Here is a 23,663-nt window from a genome sequence, read left to right on the forward strand (position 1 = left end):
TTAAACAGAGCCTAATCTCTCTGGGTGGTTATTTGGGTATAAAGAAGATTAGGCATTAACCAATGATTTATTTAAATAATAAATCAATATTAAATATTATAATCATCCAACATAAGACTAAACAGATTGGCAGTTCTCAGTATAGAGCTAATGGGGCTATGATTCAAATGGTGATGTCTGTTGAGGCATTGTTTAGTTGTCTTCTTTCTTAGAGGAACGCTTTGCAGACACTAATCAGATACTGACATTGAAGTGCATGGTTCTTTGAGAATGTAATAATCATGAAGACACTTAAAGCATGATTTTTTTATAGTGTTGCTTTTCTCTCAATCTTCTAGGACACAATAAAGTGTCTTCAGAGGCACACTCATATCAGCTTATACATGAAAATTACCTTCCATATCTTCTACAGATTTGAAAATGTTCTTCAATATTGTGGTCCTCCCAATTGTAGCCTAAAATATAATACCAGAAAATTTATGATGTATTATTGAAAATTAGGCAAAATTTAAGCTACTGTCGTCAATGAACTTTAGAAGCCAGCCTGATTTTTTTTACCTCATTCTTCCTCATTCTCAATTGAAATTACAGAAAAATATCAATAACAAATTAACAGTTGTCCCTTTATTTTAAAAGGCAAAAGAAAACTCACTGTCTTACTTATATCAGTGAGGTTCCTGTAGGTCTCCAGCATCACATCTCTGTAGAGACTCTTCTGGGAAGGATCCAGCAAAGCCCACTCTTCCTGAGTGAAGTTCACATGCACATCTTCATAGGTCACTGTATCCTAAAATATGCCATACACGTGTACAAGAGAGATCATGATACTGGAAATACTGTAAATGTATACTTCGCTGACAATATATTCATATGATTCTGGTGCTTCTCCTAATTATTTCCTGCGATAGAAGTTCTAATGTAACCACCAAGTCATTTTAGAAGGAAACTGAATGATGAGGTTCATCGCTGTCGTTTCTGCACCCTTTGAACAGGATGACCTTGCAATAGAAATGCCAATTAACAGACATGGCGACAAGAAAACAGGCAAACAGTACTGAGCACACATCAGAGAAATTGTATGAACAATTAGTAACTAGAAAAAATGAGGGGCAAGCCTTTAATATCAGCACTCAGGAGCCACTGGCAGGTGTGTCTCCAAAAGGTGGATGCCAGCCTGATCTATGCAACGCGTTCCAGGACGGACAGAGGTACATATTAAGACCCCGGCTCCCTGCAAAAATCAATAAATCCACTAAAAAGAGATAAGAAAAGTATTCAGAGGTTTTTACTGAAGTTCCTACAAGGAATTACACATTCACTCCAGTTCTGTATTCGTCTTCCAGAAATGTGAAGTGTAAAATAATGAGACCTTACTAAACTGGAATGTATGTTTAAACAGTTACTAATAAACAGATGAAAATATGAGCAATGGAAATGTTGATCATAAATAAGCAGCCTAGGGCCTAAGAGATGGCTCAGCAGGGAAGAGCTCCTGCTGGTCTGACAAATAATTTGGCTCAATTGCCAGCACTGAAATGGGAGTGCACAACTATCCATTACTCCAAGTTCAGGAGTTCTGAGTCCACCTTCTGATTACTGTGAGGAGCAGGCACACATAAGGTATATGTTCATGCATAGAGGCATAATGCTCATATTCTTTCACAAAAATTCAAAACAAACACAGCAGACAGGAATAATGTCACATACCTGCCATGCAATGAAGACTCAGGCAGTATTAATGTCATGAATACATGCCAAGCTAAGAAATTGGAATATATCCTCTCTGCCAAGTTTCAAAATTCAAGATGTGTGAAGGTCAGTACAACAGCATATGCTTGATGTGTAAAAACAAAACAAAACAAAAAACCCTATATTTCAGGCCCATCAGCCAATAATATAAAAACAAAACAAACAAAATCCAGGCATGTTGGCGCCTATCTAATCCCAGTACTCTCCAGCTACAGCCAGGTGGATCTTTAAGTTCAAGGCCTGCCTGATTGACATACCTTACTTGCAGGACAGTCAGGGCTATCCAGAGAAACTTTGTCTTCAAAAACAGATATAAGGGGCTGGAGAGATGGCTCAGCGGTTAAGAGCACTGACTGCTCTTTCAGAGGTCCTGAGTTCAATTCCCAGCAACCACATGGTGGCTCACAACCATCTATAATGTGATCACATGGCTTCTTCTGGTGTGCAGGTGCACATGCAGGCAGAATATTGTATATATAATAAATAGTAAATCTTTGGGAAAAAAAAAAAACAGATACAAATCCAAAACCACCAATTTAGAAATATAGAAACATCTGGCTAGCAAAATAGCTTAGCACTAAGTAGCAACACCTTCTGCTGTATCTTATGTGACTTAGGGATAGAGTCTATAATGGGGAAGACATAAGCGCGTAAGAAGGAAGCTGACTGACCAGTTTCGATCACAGCGCAGTGGACACCAAGAACAGGAAGTGGGTCGAGTTTACAGATACTCAAGTCCCATCCGCAATAAGGAATTTAGAAAGGCTCCAGCTGCCAAAGCTTCCATGTCCTCCCCAAAGGACAGACAAATGTTCAAAGTATCCTCCTATCTGGGAACTTTCTTTTTTTTTTTGGTTTTTCGAGACAGGGTTTCTCTGTGTAGCCTTGGCCATCCTGGACTCGCTTTGTAGACCAGGCTGGCCTCGAACTCACAGCGATCCACCTGCCTCTGCCTCTGCCTCCCGAGTGCTGGGATTAAAGGCGTGCGCCACCACGCCCGGCTCTGGGAACTTTTTGATTTAAGCAACTACACTCTGATCTTGCTCAGGGCTTTCAGTTTCAAGGGGCTGAGATGGCCCAACTCTGCCACGTCTCGGTTGTTTTGCTTCCACTCCCTATATGCAGCTCTCCGTGGTAGGTCTCTCATAGCTCAGGTAATCTCAACACCTCGTGGTCTCAAAAAACAAGTCAAGCTTCACCCTCCCAGCTTCACAGAATGCATTCTCAAGCACCCCCATCGGGAGCTCTGAGTCTGCCAAACGTAGATGGCTGGACCAGTGCCGAACTGAAACCACAGAGGAAGAATCCATGAACTTAAATTTTCCATCTTTCTTGTTTCCAGAACAAGCCCAACAGAAGTGATCCTGCCAAATTTGGCTTCTAAATTAGGATGGACCCTTTTTGCTATGCTCAGGCCACAGCTGCAGCAGCAGGTTTTATATGCAATTACTTCCTGTGACTAGCAAATGCTTCGTCTCCACCTTCCATTAATTTAAGGCTTAGCAGGACGGAGCGTTACATTTTGGGCATCTTTTTAGGCTTTGAACCTAGAGTAAGGGCCTTCCCTTTCATGGTGATAATCTTCAAAAGCCCTGCCTCTGTTTCAGGACTGCCCTCTGAAACTACCCAGTGCTGTTTCTCTCTACAAACCACAGACTTTCCAATATTTCTGCCCTATTTGTTGCTTTTTTTTTCCCCACCGAAGTCCTGAAGGTGTCACTAGTGCTGACAGTCCAAAGAGTCAATATTCCATCTAAGAAATCACACCATTAAAAAAAAAAAAAAAAAAAAAAAAAGAAAGAAATCAGACCATTATGTCCTAATTCGGCCTGACTCAATCTCTCAGAGCGCTGGCAGAATAAGCAAAATTGTGGGTCAAAATGTCACACAAAATGGACCTGTAGGTTTATTTTTCATGGAGTCTATTTTCCATTGAGATCCTATGACCCCAACTTCCGCTGTCTGCATTACTCTCAACACTCCAATCTTCTAGGCCCTACAAGAACAGCCAACTGAGCTCTGTAAACAGCTTTCTATGTATTTTGCAATCCAAAGTCCTAATATTTTCCACACTCCTCCAAAAGAGAATATTCCCAGGTTCTTCCCAGCAATAAAATTACTTTTTTTTCCATCTTGCAGATTTTATTTTATTATTATTATTTTTTAATTTGCTTAGGAAAGCATAGTTTTTTTAAATTAATTTATTCTTGTTACATCTCAATGGTTATCCCATCCCTTGTATCCTCCCATTCTTCCCTCCCTCCCATTTTCCCCTTACTCCCCTCCCCTATGACTGTTCCTGAGGGGGATTACCTCCCCCTGTATATGCTCATAAGGTATCAAGTCTCTTCTTGGTAACCTGCTGTCCTTCCTCTGAGTGCCACCAGGTCTCCCCCTCCAGGGGACATGGTCAAATGTGAGGCATCAGAGTACTTGAGAAAGTCATATCCCACTCTCCACTCAACTGTGGAGAATGTTCTGACCATTGGCTAGATCTGGGTAGGGGTAAAATTACTTTTTGCATACTATTTTTTTTGTTGTTGTTGTTCTAACTTGCTTCTCTACTGTTGTGATTAAATCCTTTAGCCAAAGCCATCTCAGGTAATGAACAGATTATTTGGACTGTCCTGTCAGATCACAGTCCATCATTTTGTGAATGTAGGATAGACACTCAAGATAGAAAATGAAGGCAAAAGCATGGACAATGTTTCCTGGCTTGCTCTCTTGCTTGGTCTCTGTCTCATGCTCAGCTAGCTCACTTATCCACCACAGGCCTACTTGTTTAGGGATAATTACCATCTTCATAGGAAGTGCCTTCCATAACAACCATCAATCAATACAATCTTCACAGAAATGGCCATAGCAACCAGCCATTCTCAAGGGGCATGCCCTCTGTTGAGGCTCCCTCAGATGACTGTAGGCTCTGAAATGCTAACAACTGAAGTTAATTAGGACACAGAGACATATGAGAAAGTTTTAAAAAATCCAAAACCAACATGTTAACCATAGCAACCAGTTAAGTAGCAAAAACCCAAACACTGAAGATTGTAACACGTGGAAAACACAGATTTGCCAAGAAATGAGAAGAGGCAAGCTTTTAGGATCCTTTTTTTTTTTTTTTTTTTTTGGTTTTTTGAGACAGGGTCTCTCTGTGTTAGCCTTGGCCGTCCTGGACTCACTTTGTAGACCAGGCTGGCCTCGAACTCACAGCGATCCGCCTGCCTCTGCCTCCTGAGTGCTGGGATTAAAGGCGTGCGCCACCACGCCCGGCTTGCTTTTAGGATCCTTAAGAGAAAACTAAATCTGTTTCTCCAGAGAAAGTCTCAAAACAACAAAAACTCAAGGAACTCATAATGTAGTAAATTTTCAGAAGACAAAAATAGGTGATGGTCTATCATTTTCAAGAGAAACAATAATATAATTATAATTAAGAAAATCACACAATATAGATGATACCATTGATAAAAGCAAACATAATGACAGACCAATAAATATAACAGTCCTCTAAACAAGAAGCATAAGATTATAGTCAAATCAAAAATCTAAGAAATCAATGGCCAGTACTCACCCTACGCACTCTGGATCTCTCCTTTGCCAGTAATAGAAAATGCATTGAAAATGGAGAGCTATTCCAATCAGAGAGATTTGCCTAAGTGTATAAACAAACAACAAACAAAAAAGTGATATATAAAGGCAGACTTATTTGAATTATACCTATCTTCTCAATGGAATCTCTAAACCCAGAACAGCTTGGACACATGTGCTGCAGACTCTATGAAACTACAGATACCAGCCCATATTATTAAACCCAGAAAATTTTCAGTCACCATAATGGAGAAAATAAGATATTCCATGGTAAAATCACAGTTAAACAATATATGTCTGGCTGGAGAGATGGTTCAGAGGTTAAGAGCACTGTCTGTTCTTCCAAAAGTCCTGAGTTCAATTCCCAGCAACCACATGGTGGCTCACAACCATCTATGATGTGATCTGGTGCCCTCTTCAGGCAGGTGTAATACAATTAGAGGACTCATGCACATAAAATAAATAAATAAAAGCTTAAAAAAAAAAAAAAAAAAGAAGAATCAAACTGGTATAGGCATTTTAATATCTAATAAAATAGACTTCAAACAAAAACTAACCAAAAGATGTGGGGAAGAACACTACATATTCATTTTTTTTTTTTTATAGTCCAGCAAGATGACATTTCAGTTCTTAACACCTATGCCCCAAACATAAGAGCAGCCATCACTGTAAAAGAAATATTTCTGCAGCTCAGATTACACATTGGACCTCACACAGTGAGAGTGGGAGACTTCAATAGCTCATTCTCACCAATGGACAGGTCCTCCTGACAAAAACTAAACAGAGAACAGTTGCAGCTAACTGATGCTAAGAGTCAAAAGCCCAACTGATATTTACAGAACATTCTACACAAACACAAAAGAAAATACCCTCTTCTCAGCAACTTCCTCCAAATGTGATGATAGACTTGAACAATGCAAGTCTCAACAGACATAAGAAAACTGAAGCGACCCCCCTCCCCGCATCCTATCAGACCACCATGGATTAAAGCAGCACATCATCAACAATAGAAACAACAGAAAGCCGTAAAACGTGTGGAGACTGACCTAGAACGTCTTTAATTCCTTTATTGCACTCCTGACCCAGTGCTCATTGAGAATTAGGTTGCTCAGTTTCCATGAGTGTGTAGGCGTTCTGTTGTCTCTGGTTGTTGAGTTACAGCTGTAATCCATAGTAGTCTAATACGATACAAGTGCTTATTTCATTCTTCTTGTATCTGTTGCTTGCTTTATGATTGAGTGTATGGTCAGTTTTGGAGAAGGTTTCATGAGGTGCTGAGAGGGTATATTCTTTGTCTTTGGGTGAAATATTTGTAGATATCTGTTAGGTCCATTTGATTCATGCCTTCGGTAAGTTTCATTATCTTTCAGTTTAGTTTCTGTCTTGCTATGTCCATTGGTGAGGTGGGGTGTTGAAGTCTTCCACTATTAATGTGTGGTGCTCAGTGTGAGATTTCTTTTATGTATATGGGTACCCTTGCATTTGGGGCATAGATATTTAGAACTGAGATGTCATCTTAGTGTATTTTTCCTTTGATGAGAATGAAGTGTCCTTCCCCATCTCTTTTGATTAATTTTGATTGAAAGTCTATTACGTTAGATACTAGAATGGCTACTCCAGCTATCCCACTCATGGGCATATACCCAAGATGCTCCATTCCACAACAAGGACACTTGTTCAGCTATGTTTATAGTGGGTTTACTCGTAGTGGACAGAAACTGGAAACAAGCTATATTTCTCTCAACCGAAGAATGGATAAAGAAAATGTGGCACATTTACACAACAGAATAGTACTCTGCTGTTTAAAAAAAAAAAAAAAATGACATCAAGCTGGGCGTGGTGGCGCATGCCTTTAATCCCAGCACTCAGGAGGCAGAAGCAGGAAGATCACTGAGTTTGAGGCCAGCCTGGTCTACAAAGCGAGTCCAGGACAGCCAAGGCTACACAGAGAAACCCTGTCTCGAAAAACCAAAAAACAAAAACAAAACAAATCAAAAAAACAAAAACAACAAAAAAAAAAAAACAAAAAAAACCCAACATCATGACATTTATAGGAATATAGGCACACCTGGGGGGGGGGGGGAAGAAAGACCCTAAGTGGTGTAACCAAGACTCAGAAACACAAATATGGTATGCATTCATTAACAAATGTATATTAACTATTAGGTAAATGATAATTGAGCTACAGTCCACAGACCTAGAAAGGAAAGAGAGAGGAGGGCCGTAGGAGGAAGCAGGAGTCTTTCCTGTGGGTAGACTGGGGATAATTGGAGACAGGAGTGGCAGAGAGTGCAGTGAAGGGAGGAACACGTGGAGTCAGGGTTGGTGTACAAACCTAGTTCTGGAGAATACGGAGTCTGAACTGGCCATCCTTTGTAGCCAGGTGGGGCTTCCATGGTGGAACTGGGTTACAGTCAGCTGAGTGGCTGCCTGAAGAGTTCCCACAGATATCCCTGAACAACCCAAGCCGATGGTAGGACAGAGGGTTGCTCCCTGAAAATGACAGCCAGGCCCCACTGCTGAGGACGACCCTCGCCTTGTTGAGTGAGTGTAGAGAGGTAGAGGAGGTGCAGGATTGGAGCCTTCACCCCTATGTTCTAGTATCTTTGGGGTGAGAAGATTCTCTACAGGCTACAGAAAGGAAAACCCGGACACCATCCCAGCTTTAAAAAAAAAAAACAACCCTCCATCTAAAATCTCCCCTGCCTGAAGGATGTGCAGGGCGGGGCATGGTGGCTCCAAGCATGTTTGAGTGGCAGGCAAACCAGTGCTTGGTTTAACTTGAGGCCCACAACGTGAGAACCCACGCCTAACACGACCTCAGTGGCTGGGAATCTCACAGAGACTTAAATGGCAGGCATGGTACAATCCCCAGGTCCTCGGCTGGTATGCTATGGCGGTTGGCTTGGTGTGTGTTTGTGTGGGATGCCTAACAGTGGAGGCAGGCGTAGCTCTGACTCTGTCACCTGCTCTTGAGATTCCTTTCCTACTAGGTAGCCACAATACGACGTCCATCGCTTTGTCTTTTTGTATCTTGTTTGGTATTGTTTGGCTGGCCTCTCTTGGAGGCCTGCTCTTTTCTGAAGAGGAAGCCGGTGTGTGGGGGTGGGGTGGGGTGGGGAGTAGATCTGAGGAAAAGGGTAGGAGATATACGGGGTAGCTAGGAAGTGTGGAGAGAAGAAACAACGGCCAGGATATATTGTATGAGATAAGAGTATATGTTAATTAGAAAACATTAATTCGATTTTTTTTTTTTTAATGAAAACGCAATGAGTGGGAACAAATGAACAAATTGAAGCGAAGCAGCGAAGACAGGGAAAGCATGATTTTGACAGATACAGCTCTCCTTCTATGTGTGTAGAGGGTGGTGGTCACCACACAGGAGTTTGTGGCAAGCTCATTCTTGGGCCCTGTCTAGATCTGTGACATCAGAAGTTTTGCTCTCAGCAATGTGAAATAGGTATCACACAGGACACACACCCAGGTCATTTTTCATGTTATCTTTCACTAGTTTGGATTGTGGACAGACATTGAAAGAGGACCCATCCATTTCATATGGAAAAATAAAAGACCCAGGATAGCTAAGACAATTCTGTATAATAAAAGAACTTGTGGAGGTATTACCAGCCCTGTTTTCAAGCTGTACTATAGAGCAATAGTAATAAAAACTGCATGGTATTGGCATAGTAACAGACAGGTTGGTCAATGAAATTAAACCGAAGACCCAGAAAAATCCCACATACCTGCGGACATTTGATTTTTGACAAAGATGCCAAAATCATGCAATGGAAAAAAAGAAACCATCTTCAACAAACGGTGTTGGTCTAACTGGTTATCTGTGTGTAGAAAAGTGCAAATAGGTCCCTACTTATTACCTGCACAAAACTCAAGTCAAAGTGGATCAAAGGCCTCAGTACAATAAAACCAGATACATTAAATCTATTAGAAGAAAAAGTGGAGGAAAAGCCTGGAACTCATTGGTACAGGAGACAACTTCCTGAACAGAATACCAAAAGTTCAGGCTCTAACATCAACAATTAGTAAATGGGACCTCATGAAACGGAAAAGCTTCTGTAAGGCAAAGGACACCATCAATAGAAGAAAAAAAATACAGCCTGCAGATTAGGGAAAGATCTTCACCAACCCTACATCAAACAGAGGGCTAACATCTAAAATATATAAAGAACTTAAGAAATTAAACAACAACAAATCAAATAATCCAATAAAAATAGGGTACAGAGCTAAAATGAGAATTCTCAACAGGAATATCTAATGGCTGAGAAGCACTTAGAGAAATGCTCCTCATCCTTAGTCATCTGGAAAATGCAAATCAAAACAACTCTGAGATTCCACTTTACACCTGTCAGAATGGCTAAGATCAAAAACTCAAGTGACAGCACATTCTGGCGAGGATATGGACAAAGAGGAACACTCCTCCATTGTTGATGGGAGTGCACACTTGTACAAACACTTTGGAAATCAATCTGGTGTCTTCTCAGAAATTTGGGAATAGCGCTACCTCAAGGCCCAGCTATACCACTCTTGGGCATATACTCAAAGGACATTTACTCACTATGTCCATAGCAGCTTTATTCATAATAGCCAGAATCTGGAAACAACCTAGATGTCCCTCAACCAAAGAATGGATAAAGAAAATTTACACAATGGAATATTACTCAGCTATTAAAAACAAAGAAATCAAGCCGGGCAGTGGTGGCGCACACCTTTAATCCCAGCACTTGGGAGGCAGATCACTGTGAGTTCGAGGCCAGCCTGGTCTACAAAGTGAGTCCAGGACAGCCAAGGCTCACAGAGAAACCCTATCTCAAAAAACCAAACCAAACCAAAACCCAAAAACAAAACAAGGAAATCATGCAATTTGCAGGCAAATGGATGGAACTAGAAAAGATCACTCTTTTTTTTGTTTTGTTTTTTGTTTTTCGAGACAGGGTTTCTCTGTGTAGCCTTGGCCATCCTGGACTCACTTTGTAGACCAGGCTAGGAAAAGATCACTCTTAACGAGGTAACCCAGACTCAGAAAGACATACATGGTATATACTCACTTATAAGTGGGTATTAGCCATGTAGTACAGGATAACCATACTAGAATCCACAGACCCAAAGAAGTTAAGTAACAAGGAAGTTCCAAAGGAGGATGCTTGGATCTTACCCAGAAGAGGAAATAGAACAGCAGAAGCAAATGAAGAGAGGGAACTGGGTAGGAGACAGTGTGGGCAGGGAAATGAGGGTGGAGATCAGGTTATGGGGTGCAGGGGTGGGAGGTGAGAGGGCTCGAAGAGAGAAGGGAAACCAAGGGGGGGGCATCTCTGAGACAAGCTGGAGACCTCCAAGAGGGTAGAAATGAGAGTAACTCTAGCTGAGACTCCTAGCAGTGGGGACATGGAGACTCAAGCGGCCATCTTCTAGCCAGGCAAGACACCTATTGGAGGGAGGGGAACACCAACCCACCCACAAAACTTTCAACCCAAAATTTACCTTGCCTAGAGGAAGTTCCGGGACAAAGAGGGAGCAGAGATTGAGGGAATGTCTAACCAATGACTGATTCAATCTGAGTCAGAGAGCCACGCCCTGTCACTATTAATGAAACTCTGCTATGCTTGCAGACAGGAGCCTAGCATAACTGTCCTCTGAGAGGCTCCACCCAGCAACAGATCAAAATAGGTGCTGAGACCCATGGCCAACAGTAGGCAGAGCTCAAGGAGTCTTGTGAAAGTGTGGGGATAGAATAAAAGGACCTGGAGGGGACAGGAACTCCACAAGACAACCAGCAGAGTCAACTAACCTGGGCCCACAGGGACTTAGAGACTAAAGCACCAACCAAAAAACATGTATGGTCTAGACCTAGGTCACCTACACATATGTAACTGATGGACAGATTAGTCTTCATGGGCGTTCCCTAGCAAGTGGGGGCAGGGGCTGTTTCAGACATGGACTCTGTTGCCTGCTTTTGGATCACTTCCTCCTAGTGGGACCGCCTTGCCTGGCCTCAGTGGAAGAGGATGTCCTCAGTCCTGATGAAGCGATGTGCTGGGGGGCAGACTGATATGGGAGTGGGGATTCACTTTTTCTGAGAAGGGGAGAAAGAAAAGGGTAAAAAGGCTGGGAGGGTGGGAGCAGGGGAAGAGGGGGGAGAGGCTGCGTCTGGGACGTAAAGCGAATAAATAAACTATAAAAAATAAAAAATAGCCGGGCGTGGTGGCGCACACCTTTAATCCCAGCACTTGGGAGGCAGAGGCAGGCGGATCACTGTGAGTTCGAGGCCAGCCTGGTCTACAAAGTGAGTCCAGGATGGCCAAGGCTACACAGAGAAACCCTGTCTAGAAAAAAAAAAAATAACAGATAGGTGAGGGAGGGCAGGAGAAGGAGGACGAGGGAGGGAGGGAGGGAGAGAGAGAGATGGGGAGAGAGGGGGAAGAGAGAGGGGGGTCCTAACAATTTATAATTGGAAAGCTAATTCCAAAGCTATATGACATGTGAAAAAAAAAATCAGAATTCTCAATAGTATTATGAAGAAATAATATATACATTGGCACAATGTGACTTCTGTACTTACCAAAAAGCTACAACAATCAAGAATATGTACAATATTTGTGAAAGAATGAGGGGACGGAGAGAAATGTCAAACACATAAGCCTCAAAACATATTCAAGTTTTCATCAAAAGACCTAAGGAAACTGGCCCCCCCCCAAAAAAAGTGAACTTGTCCAATGAAGTTGACCAATGTTCCCTTTCACTGTATGTATATAGAAATTAAATAAACACTGATTTCACAGCTTCTACAGAAATAATTCAAAGTGCCCCCTAAACCGTTGTATTTCTGATCCTCTATCTACTACTGATCTCTTTCTAACAGAGAGGCCCCACGCTCTAGAGCTCTCTCTGTAAACGGGGGTGGGGGCCAAGAGTGATCAAAAAGGTGGGCTATGGCTCTACAGGCCCTCACGCCCCTTGTGGTTTCAGGCAAACCCAGCCCCAACGAAGTCCACACACAAAACAATGCTGAGGAATAATTTAAAGTCTGCTTCCTGCCACAACAGTTGGATTGCACGAGGAAGGGCTGCTGTGAGAAGGGAGCCCAGGCCCTGGGACAGAGGATAGGGTATATCCACTGTTACCCTGTCACAGGGATGCTGGGAGAATCTGGTAGCCAGGTGTGCTTTGATTTGTTACACAGGTACCTCTGCCATTTGTCTATGGGTTTGATAAAATTATGGAGGAACAAGAAAGTTGAAATGATTTGATTATGATTTCAAAAAAAAAATATTTTAAAAAGTTGAAACAGGCTTTGTGGCCCAATATTCTTCAAAGACTAGGCATATGAATAAGAAGAGAACACCAAGCATTGCTCACACCTGTTCTCTCAGGTTGTGCATTTTCAGACACGAATAACAACATTCCTGGTAGGCACAGCCACACCCGTTTCTCCAGATCTTCTGTGTTGGTTGAGCTAGTGTAACTACAGAAATTTGGTTTCTATAAAGAAGTCTAGTTCCTCATCCAAAATCTTGATTGCCTTGGTCTATGAACTCCCCCAAAATGGCCAGTTTAGACTTTACTGATGGACTAAAATTGATCACCTGACAACTCATGGCTAATGGGAACTCCTGTCAAAGCAGGAAAGCTCTCAGCTTCCTCCCTCCCTCCACACCCCTTTCTGTGCTGTTACTACACCAGCTTCAGAGTTGGTCAGTGAACTCAATTCTCACACAGGTCCCTCTTTATTTGTAATCCACCCCGCCCCACTCCACCCCCCCCCCAAAAAAAAACAAAAACAAGCCACGGAGGTCAGAGGTCACTTTTCTTTCACACTGACCAGTCTGGGCCCAGCCTGAAAGGAGTTGCAGGAGGCCACAGCCATATCTGCTGGAAATGGCAAGAGTCTTAAATCCGGCACAGCTGCTTGACCCAGTTGGAGCAACACTGAGTAGATTGCTACAATCACCATTCTTCTATCTGTGACTTTTAGGGCTTGGTCTCTGTGTGCTGCATTATTGGGGACTTTCTGCTTCTCGTTCAACTTACGTCTTTTCCTGATGTAAGAAAAAAATGTCTGTTTCTTTGTTTTTTGTTTTTTAAGGAAAATCCTAAAATTAACTTTATCTGGCCACAATTTGGAAGTCTTCCTTATGCCTTAGAGATCATTAAGCACAGATAAGCCCTTAGGGAGAGGAAGCCATCACTGCCGGAATCTTCTCAGGGTATCTGCCCCTGAGCTAACTCAATTGGTGCAGGGTAAACAGAGGCAACTGACAGACTCTGACGCACTGGCCAGGAGAAAAGGCCACAGATTCAAGGCATCTTTTTATTATAGGCTTAGGGCTCTCTGAAAATAGAGTTTAAAGATGGAGAGGGGCTTGTACACCCCTGAAGGAATAGAACTCGGTAAATAAGATAGATTGACTAAAATAAATATTTCCTACTTTATAGCGTACATGATTAAACATACAGTAAAAGACGTTAGGTCTTAGTGTTTGCTATTCATAAAAAGGCCGGTTCAGATATTTTATTTGTCCGGAGTGCTCTCAAACTACAAGCACTGCCAGCTTACAGGCAGGCTGTCATATAATAAACGTGTTTGCTTTGCAGGTGACATTCTTTAGATCTTTAAATTAGAGTTACAGGGCTAATAATAAAATCTGTTCTGTTTGTATTTTCTAATCGTGATTGAAGGTGTAACCCTGGACATGTAACAAAAAAATCAAACACATGATCTGTACTTCTTGGATTATCACTAGTATGTCCTTGCTCTATGACACCTGTATAAGCAAAGAAGCACCAGGTTCTTAGTGAGTCAGAGCAGCTTACAGGGCCTGGTTGCTAGCAAGTCTGGGCTGTGAGCATCATGTCTGACTCCCTCCCTCCTTGCTGACTCTTTATCTCCCCTCAGGGCAGCCCTGTCAGCAAGACCCTCCAACTCTCCTCTCTGTGCTGGGGAAGGTCCCTGGCTACCCGACTGTCTTCCAGGCACTGGGCAGCAGAGATAGGATTAGGTGTTCGAGGCAAGTCTTAAATACAGAGCACGAGGAAAGGCTGAGCTGCATGAGACACTGCTTTAAACAGAAACAAATATGAAAGCCCCTGAGTTAAAGGAGTGAGGTTCTCAATGACTGGGAAACATTAGAGAATAAAAACAAATAAGAGATTAAAGCAATGGCACGTAAAGAAAATGAAATTTAAATAGGAATACTAACAATGGACTTTATTTTTTTTCTTAACAATGGACTTTTTAAAAAGATAAAGAAAATTGAAAAAAAAAAAAAAAGCTGCTCACAGAGCCAATAAATGATGTTTTCAAACATAAAAAAAAAAAAAAAAAAAAAAAAAAAAAAGCAAAGTTAGCCGGGCGTGGTGGCGTGCGCCTTTAATCCCAGCACTCAGGAGGCAGAGGCAGGAGGATCGATGTGAGTTTGAGGCTAGCCTGGTCTACAAAGTGAGTCCAGGATGGCCAAGGCTACACAGGGAAACCCCGTCTTGAAAAACCAAAAGAAAAAAAGAAAAGAAAAACAAAGTTATATTGATTCTGACAAAGAGCAGGCCCTTCCCTAGTATAGGAAATAACATTTTTACAAGATACTGTGTGACCCTGCCCTTATGTGCAAGGTTAGCAGCTGGGATCTGTAACCTGACACACACAGCTGCAGCCAATAGCTTGTGTCTCAAATTTCTGAGCTGACTTAAGGAGACCATGAGGATTGCACATTACCTATACAGAGAACAGTCCCTTAGTTAGAAATTCAATACTCACTGGCTCAAGCTAACCTACCCAAATTGCACACCCACCAATCTAGTCTGTTTTCATTCACATGCATGAATTAATACATACTTGGAAATCACAAATTCACTCGCCCTGCCTCAGTTGGGTCCTTCTTCATAATGGGGACCCCGGCAGCTGACCCCCTTAAACTGTAGTCTGTGATCCAGCTATGGCCTGGCCTGTTTCACCCTGCAGTGAACACAGTAAACTGCTCCTCCTGGTCTGCTCTGAAGGCGGAAGCCATGCTCCACATGCAAAGCCGTTTCCTGTTACTGCTATGGAGAGTTCATGACAGGACTCAAATGGTTAATTTTAAAACTCTGTGGCGGTACAGTCCTTTAACTTAAGAATTTAGTAAGTTTAATTAAAAGGAAAGCAGGCTCATTGTCCTGAGGCGGGCAGGAGGGGTGCAGGGGGGAGGGCGGTGTGCGGGGCGGGGGGAGGGCAGGAGGGGGGCAACAGACTGGGATCAAGTGACTTATTGTTTAAAAAAACAAAACAAAACTCAGTCTTCCCATTTTACCAATAAAGACTCGGGAGACAGATGCTAGGGTGAAAGCCTGCTAGCTCAGAGAGGCAGAGAGCACCCAGCTGACCTTCCTCCTTTCCCAGTGCCCTGTAGAAACCCCGCCTGCCCTAAGCTCTTTAAAAACTGACTTATCCAACTGAATGTCCCCCTTTTCTACTTCCTGTGCGCCTCTCTAGCCATCCTCCTGATTCCCTCTTATTCTCTATGGTTTTCCTATTCTTACTTCCTGTCAACTGGTTGCTTCCTCTGGTTGACCTATGGTTGCCTTAATTTAATCCGATTTGCAGTAAACTCTTGGATTATAGGTGTCTTCTAGGGCTGAGCGATACCACAACTAGAAACAGGTTTATCCAGTAAATAATGCAATCTCAGAAACATTTTTTTTTTAAAGGCTAAAGATGCAGGTGTTCCCAGAGAGAAATCACTGCACACACAATTAAAAGATTCATTAAGGAAAAAAAAAAATCCCTTTAATGACAGCATGCATTCAGCACTGGCTAATGCTCAAAGAGGAGCCAGCTGGGAACAGAATTTGGGTTCTACATATGCTGTCACCCTTAAGTCTCTTTTAGGTTATGTTTTTGAACAATTTAAATATGGACTGGAGACTGCAAGTCTAGCCACTTAGACAGATGGGATACTTTACACAGCAAAGATAGTCCCAGGAATATTTCTTAATTACACCAGTGCTCCCAAACAGCAGGTCACTCTTCAGTGACAGGGTCTTAAGCGGAAGGTCACAGAGGATGAGAAAGATAGGAGAAGTAGAAGGTAAAAGGTATAAACGCTGCAGTCGGAAGGTCTTGAACACGTCTTATCCTAAGTAAGCTTCGTAAGAAAAACAGCATCTTGTATACTGCTAATAGGGGGAAAATGGAAGGAAATCAGAGACTTCTATGAAGTCAGGAGAACTACCATGAAATGGGAGAAATTCAGGAGGAGTCTAATAAAGATGCCACGCAAAAAAAAAAAAAAAAAAAAGATGCCACGCAAGAGATACAAGCAGACCTTAAGAGTGTCGCTGGGAAAAAAAAAAGTGTCACCGACCAAGCCTACAGTGAACGTGGGACTGACAACCACAGCCTGACGTAGTGGGAAAAGCTGGGTTCCCGGGATCTGAAGCAATCTCTCTTCCCAAGGGCCCTGGCCCCAGACCATCACCAGCTCTCCCAAACTCTGCAGAAGGAGCTCTAGTTTATTGTAAATACATCAGAACCTTACGGGACGCTCCCACGGCCTAGGCCCCAGGCTGCCACTGGCTCTGCCAAGCATGTTCTTGGGTTTGAGAAGGAGCTATGTCATTCTCCATACCCGAGGGCCTCAGGGAAAGCCTTGCTTGATCAAGGGAGCCCTCATCACAACAGTCCTTTTCCTTTTCAAAGAGCTGCCACCTGGTGTGGACTTGCCCGTGTAGCAGAACTACGTTTTTCCCAGAAAGAAAACTTTATGTCACACCAGGCTTTAATGTTGGCTGTGACCCTGTGATGCCCCATAGAGCAGCTTGTTAGAGGCCTGGTCTCTGATATGAGGCCTAGTGGTTGGTTGTAAATCAGAGCTGTCTCCTTGGAGATGGTTTGGAGGCAAATGTCTGGACACTCCTGGTGAACAGAGCAAACCTGTGTATCCTAGCATCCTAATCTCTAACAGGCCGGGTTAGCACACTGCTCATCTGTGGGGTGCTGTAGAGCAGTCCTCCCTCAGCTAAATTCTACTTGGTGTCACTTACTGTTTCCTAGGCGATGGTAAATCCTTTACAGCATCAACTCTACTCTTCTACATCGCAGCTTAATATTGGGGTGCTACCCACCACAGGAGAGGCCTTTTACAGACTCCACAAAATTAATTCCAAATGGATCTTACACCTAAGTGTTAAATGCTGAGGGCAGAACTTGCAGAAAATAATAAGAGAAAAAAGAAAGGGGGGGGGGGTGGTCTCCGAGTTTGGCATCTTGCCAAGAATGTTTCTACCCACAAGCCCCTGCTGCAAACGCTTTGCGCGTACGCAGCGCCCATAGCGAAGTTATTCATATCCCACCGCCGGGTCCAGGGAGTGACTAGGACTAAAAGGGACCTCAAAGGTGGCCACATCTGGCTGCCACTTACCACCCAGCCCCAGGGACGACCCGCCACACCAGCTCCTCCACTGCTCTGCTGCCTTTTACTCCCCGTTGTAGGCAGTGACCCCTGTGCTCACCATGTCTCGGCTTCGGAGCTCGCCTGAGTTCCCCTCACAGCACCCAGCAGTAGTGCTCAGGGCACATCTCTCGGAACCAGTCAAGCCTGCTAAGCCACAGAGCTGAACCGGCCGCACTGTACCCGGAAGAACCATCCTCCTCTCCTGACTGACAGGTCCACCTGGAGGCCATCATTGGCCAGTGCGTCTAGAGTGACATGAGCACCTCCCTTAGGGTTAGAGTGTGCTGAAGGGACAGAGCACAGTCGTTCCAGGGCCAGGTCTTTTCCAGCTATGCAGAGATGTGCATTTCAAGCACTTGTGTAGTCCTCCAGTAGCCTACCCGCTGTCTTCCCACCCCGCCCAGGGAGGACCATACTCCAGCTCCCACTGCTCAGCCGCCCGCTCCTCCCCTTGGTGTTCGGCTGCACTGCGCTTACCATGCCAGGACTTCGGAGCTTGCCTGAGCTCCCCTCACAGCGCTCAGTAGGCACCTTCCCCTCCTTCCTCCTGAAGTCAAGGCGGACAGCTCGCCCATGCAGTTCCCAAAATTAACCTGTAGACCTCACCTGCGCAAAACCAGGTAACTTCCTGGAATGCTGGGGATTGTAGTTCTTGGGAAGTAACGAAGCCTCATGGGAAAGTACGGTGGCCTAATTAATTTGTCCTGTAAGTGCCTGCAACGGCTGGGAATTTCCGAGGAACTGGTCATTACCAGGGTCCATCTCTTGGTCAGTATGTAATAGTTAATAAACGCTTGCTTTAAATTTGGCTGAAAATTGTGAAGTTCGTTTTTCTGTCAGAACTCAAGATTAACACATAACCTATCACTGAACTTGCAGTGTGATTATGGATCTGTCCCTCAAGTGGAAGGGTGCGCAGAGTGTCAGCAATTAAAGAGAGATTTCAGGAGACAAGATTTTTGTTTTGTCTTCATGCTGGGTTCAGGTAAACTGCAGCGACTTTTCATCTGGTAGGTATGAGACAACCCTGGGAGAAAAGCAGTTGACAGATGACAGACACTATGGAGTACTGTTGTTAGCAGAAACATCTTCCTCAGTGGGAAGGGGGAAGGGGCGGGGGACGACGCTGAATTAGTAAAGGTTTTCTAGATGAACAGAGGTGGCAGAGTGAATCTCTCTGTGTATGTAGAAAGCGGATTTATTAGGATATCACACGGGCTGTTGTCCAGCTAGTCCAACAATGGCTGTTAACCAGTGGAAAGTTGAAGAATCCAGCAGGTTCAGTCCATGTGGCTAAATGTCTCTAATGCCAGGAAGAGGAGGAAGAGGAGGAGGAGGAGGAGGAGGAGGAGGAACTTGCTAGCCGCAGCAAATTCAAGCAGACAAAAAGAGGTACCATTTGCAATGTCCTTTATATAAAGTAGGCCGCCACCAGAAGCTGTGGCCTTGACTCAAGCTGGATCTTAGCACCTCCAAAGATCCAGATGAAAGGAGGAGTTTCCCATTTCAAAAGCTATAATTAAGAAAAATCCGCCCCCCCCCCCCCGAGTATCCAAATGTTCGCTTTTGATGCCAGACGTAGTTAGTTTGACTACCAAGAATAGCCATTGCATCAGCCAAGCAGAAGAGCTGAGAAAGAATCCCCCCGCCCCACGGCAGGCAAAAAGAGCATGGGAGTCATTTCCAAAGTAATGCGTTTCTACAACAGTGGCAGCATTGATATGTTCTAGGAGAGGCTGGATACTCACATATAGGTTTGCCTACTCCTAAGCATGCTAAGTTAAGTCCCCTTCTGAACATTGTCACAACGTCAAAGCAGAGATATTTAAGGGCATACTTAGCTCAAAGTCATGTAGAAACATATATAAATTACAAAAATGATAAACAGAAATGCATCTGGAGTGCTCATCTTGTACCACAAGCTCTTAGCTGAAAATAAGCAAGTGACACCACGAAAGGAGATTGCACTGGGGCGGGGAAGGAGTGCTGTGCTACGTGTCAGTTATGATGTGTGATCTAACAGATAGATGTACCCATGCCACAATTCTCACATACGGAAATGGCACAGAACACAAATTCAGAAAACATCCAGGAAGTCACCTATCAACACTGTGGACACAGTTCCTAGGGGAACAGCTTTGCTGAGCTATTCTAACTTCACCATAAGGCTGTTTTTGCCTCTGAGCAGGCTGGTTCAGAGAAAGGCCACAGCTGCTTACAAGCAGGGCCAGAAGGAGTTAACTTTCACTAGCCCTGGCTGTTCTCTGTCTCGGGGCTGTGACATCACTGTATAGGATTCTATTTTAAGCTTTATTTGTATTTTATATGTATATGGGTGTGTTTGCCTGCATGTGTTTCTGTGCAGTACCAACAGGAGCCAGAAGATGGCAGGAGAAGCTTAGGCCTGGAGTTACAGGAAATGGTTACCCACCAACTGCCCTCTGTAACAACACTCACTGTTCTTTTTTTTTTTTTTTTTCTGAGACAGGGTTTCTCCATGTAGCCTTGGCCGTCCTGGACTTGCTTTGTAGACCAGGCTGGTCTCGAACTCACAGCGATCTGCCTGCCTCTGCCTCCCGAGTGCTGGGATTAAAGGCGTGCGCCACCACGCCCGGCTTTTAATACTCACTGTTCTTAAGTGCTATGCTATGTCTCTAGCCACTTAAAATTTTTTTTATGTATTATTTTTATACATTTTAACTAAAACATATTATATCACTTTCCCTTTCCTGTCCTCTCTCCATCCCTTCTCAAATTATTCCTAGCCCATTTCTTTCTTCTTAAGAATGTGTGAATAAGGGGCTGGAGAGATGGCTCTGTGGTTAAGAGCACTGACAGTTCTTCCAGAGGTCCTGAGTTCAATTCCCAGCAACCACATGGTGGCTCACAACCATCTATGATGTGATCTGATGCCCTCTTCTGGCCTGCAGGTGTACGTGCAGGCAGAGCACTGTATACATAATAATAAATAAATAAACCTCAAAAAAAAAAAAAAAAAAAAGAATGTGTGACTAAGTATGCTCAAATATATGAATAAAGCTTACTAAGTCTGTTTCTGTTGACTGTGTGTATTGGTTTCAAGACTGGCCACAGTGCACTAGATAGCTGAATAGGGAGCTGATGTTCGCCTGAGGCTAGTTCTCCACTCGGAGAAGACTTTCCATCTGGAGTGAATTCTGTTCATGATCTCGTGACCTCTTGGCTATCTGTAGAAGCAGACTGACCTCACCTATGTTTTGCTATGGAGGCAGACCTTACCCAAATTCCCCAGAATTCCATACTCTGTCTTTCCTAGAGTGTTACCTAGCCTTAAAAGAGACGTCACATGTGCTTTGTGGCTGGCTGACCTCTGTGCTATTGGTCAGAGACCACATTGAATTCTAGGACTTTTAGCCATAGAACCTACATTCGTGGTCGCATGTAGTGTGTACGTAGGCACACATGAAGCATCAGTGTGCTCCTGGAATCGGACTGATTGGACTGGTGGTTGCCTGGAAATCTTTCCCCAAATTGTGCTGTGCTTTAAATATGCACCGACTATCATCAGCCTCCCCCACGTCTGACCCAGGTTGGCAAACTCAATCTGCTTTGGGTTTTCCTTCTTCTTTCTTTTATCTTTCATCTGCTTCCCTGTCTGATAACTGCAGAGACCCCTCAACAGGAATTAGACCCCCAAAGGACCTAGGATGCCTTAGACAGGGAACATTTATCAGGAATAGACAACTTGGAGTGGAAAAAAAAAAAATCCCCCAGAAGCTAAGAGCACTGAAGTTTCTCCCAGAGTGCCCAGGTTTCATTCCCAGCACATAAGGCAGCTCACTACTATCTGTAACTCACGTTCTAGGAGCTCTCACACCATCTCCTGGCCTCCCAGGCCAACAGGCATGACTTGACTACAAAGACACACATACAAGCAAAAACAATCATAGAAATAAAATAACAACTAAGATTCTTTTGGCAAGAGGCTTGGCGGGGGGTGGGGTGGGGCGGAGACTTGTACCACAAAACGTATTGTTCAAGTTCGGTACAGTAGTGCATTTCTTCAATCCCAACACTCAGAACACAGAGGCAGGAAGATGACTGTGAGCGTGCTACATAGTCAACACACACACACACACACACATTGAAAAGAAGAACAAGGCTAAATAACATAGATAAAAAAGGAACACTAGAGAATTGGGGCAATACAGTACTTCTTAAAGTCATTTCATATGTTTGCCACCAGTGCCTATACAATCATGATCAAAAATGAATATTGCCAACCATGGTAGCATATGCCATTAATCCCAACACTTTGGAGGCAAAGTCATATCCATGAATTTGAGGTCCCACTGGTCTACATAGTAACTTCCATAGTATAACCCATTTTTTAAAATTAAATTGAAAAAAATTTTTACATATTCATTTATATTATTGTACATATATACAGTAAACTACCTACAGCAAAAAGAACCATGGCACAATCAGGAATTATATAAATGTTACATTCTTAGTGTTTTGGCTATTTGTATTTGACAGCCTGGAAGAAAACATCTTTCCTATCTTGGTGCATCTAAAATTCTGAATGTAAATCAATATCTATCATATCTGGTCATTATCAATTTAAAACATTTATCTAGACCTAAAAACATATTAGCCCCTAAACAATTAAGCTTAATTGTAAGACTAAACTATCTGGTCTTCAACCCAATGAGAGACTTGAGAAGGAATAAAATTAATTACCTGAGTATACAGAGTGTATAGGTTAGCAGCTTCCCAAATGAGAAGATGACAGAGACAGATTGCTATCTGAGCAGTCAGCCAAAACTGTATCTAACATTGGAGCATCATCTTCAGCCTTTTGGCCCAATATATCTGACAGACATATTTTTGAGGCAGGAACTATTGAGGGCTTGCTTGCCCTGACTTGGCAGAATTTGGTTGTTGACTCTGCCTACATCCAAGATTACCCTTTTTTAGGCAGAATTCTGTCTGTGGTAGAAACAAGGACATTTGCCCAGTGGCTTGTTTGCCATATTTGAAGCCATCTTCATAAGGAGGTTCTTTGATGCTTATCATCCTCTTTCAGGTAGGCTGGGTGTTGTCAGGAGTTAACCTGTCTCATTGTCAATGAATCTTTAAAATAATAAAAACACTTCTAAATGCCATATTCTGCACGTCTCTGAGGTTTCTGAGGACCTTATCTAACTATTCTACCTTATCTTTCTATGGAATCATATCTATCTGCTACACCTAAGATTCTTTTTTTTTTTTTTTTTTTTTTTTTTGAGACAGGGTTTCTCTGTGTAGCCTTGGCCATCCTGGACTCACTTTGTAGACCAGGCTGGCCTCGAACTCACAGCGATCCGCCTGCCTCTGCCTCCCGAGTGCTGGGATTAAAGGCGTGTGCCACCATGCCCGGCTACACCTAAGATTCTTGTGATGAAAAATAGACTAGTAATTGATATGACCATGATTTGATCAACTAATAATTAATTTTATAACTTATTTATCCTAAACAGCCTGCAGTAGCACTTTCAAAGTATTGGAAGTCAACCTTCTATTACAATTGAGTTATAGGGGTACAATACCGCACATTAGAGTAGAAATATAATCTTAAATTTGAATTCTATACCACTGTATCTAAAATTAAACTTATTTCGCATCTATATATAAAATTCTATGCCAGTGAATTAAAAATAACCTTGTGAGTGACAATTAAGGCATTAAGTTGAGGAGTAGACTCACTAATCTACTTTTTGTTTTATCTTCCCTATATATTTCTATATTCCCCCTTCTTTCTCTTTTTTTTGTTTTTTGTTTTGTTTTTTTTTTTTGTTTTTTGTTTTTTGTTTTTCGAGACAGGGTTTCTCTGTGTAGCCTTGGCTATCCTGGACTCACTTTGTAGAC

General features: G+C 43.0%; 1 protein-coding gene across 2 annotated transcripts; it reads right to left on the minus strand.

The window, feature by feature from the left end:
• Positions 1 to 241: 241 nt before the first annotated feature.
• LOC127203969 (zinc finger protein 120-like) lies at positions 242 to 18,401 on the minus strand. 2 transcript variants are annotated; one of them, XM_051162910.1, is made up of 3 exons: positions 17,833 to 18,141; positions 661 to 787; positions 242 to 455 (listed from the first exon to the last, which is right to left on the minus strand). In XM_051162910.1, exons 1-3 carry the CDS (start codon positions 17,965 to 17,967, stop codon positions 391 to 393), a joined length of 327 nt encoding a protein of 108 aa, XP_051018867.1. In that variant the 5' UTR covers positions 17,968 to 18,141; the 3' UTR covers positions 242 to 390. The 2 variants fall into 2 exon arrangements, with proteins under 2 accessions (XP_051018867.1, XP_051018868.1); XM_051162911.1 differs by lacking the exon at positions 17,833 to 18,141 and adding an exon at positions 18,252 to 18,401 and having other exon boundaries at positions 246 to 455.
• Between the last annotated feature and the right edge of the window lie 5,262 nt (positions 18,402 to 23,663).

This window comes from Acomys russatus, chromosome 19 (assembly GCF_903995435.1).
Source record: "Acomys russatus chromosome 19, mAcoRus1.1, whole genome shotgun sequence".
Taxonomy (NCBI): domain Eukaryota; kingdom Metazoa; phylum Chordata; class Mammalia; order Rodentia; family Muridae; genus Acomys; species Acomys russatus.

Coding starts and splice junctions, on each gene's coding strand:
- LOC127203969 (XM_051162910.1), bottom strand. CDS start 17,967: ATGGTTCTTCCGGGTACAGTGCGGCCGGTTCAGCTCTGTGGCTTAGCA. Junction 788..17,832: donor AGCTCCGAAGCCGAGACATG/GTGAGCACAGGG, acceptor GGCATATTTTAG/GATACAGTGACCTATGAAGA. Junction 456..660: donor CAGGAACCTCACTGATATAA/GTAAGACAGTGA, acceptor ATTATATTTTAG/GCTACAATTGGGAGGACCAC.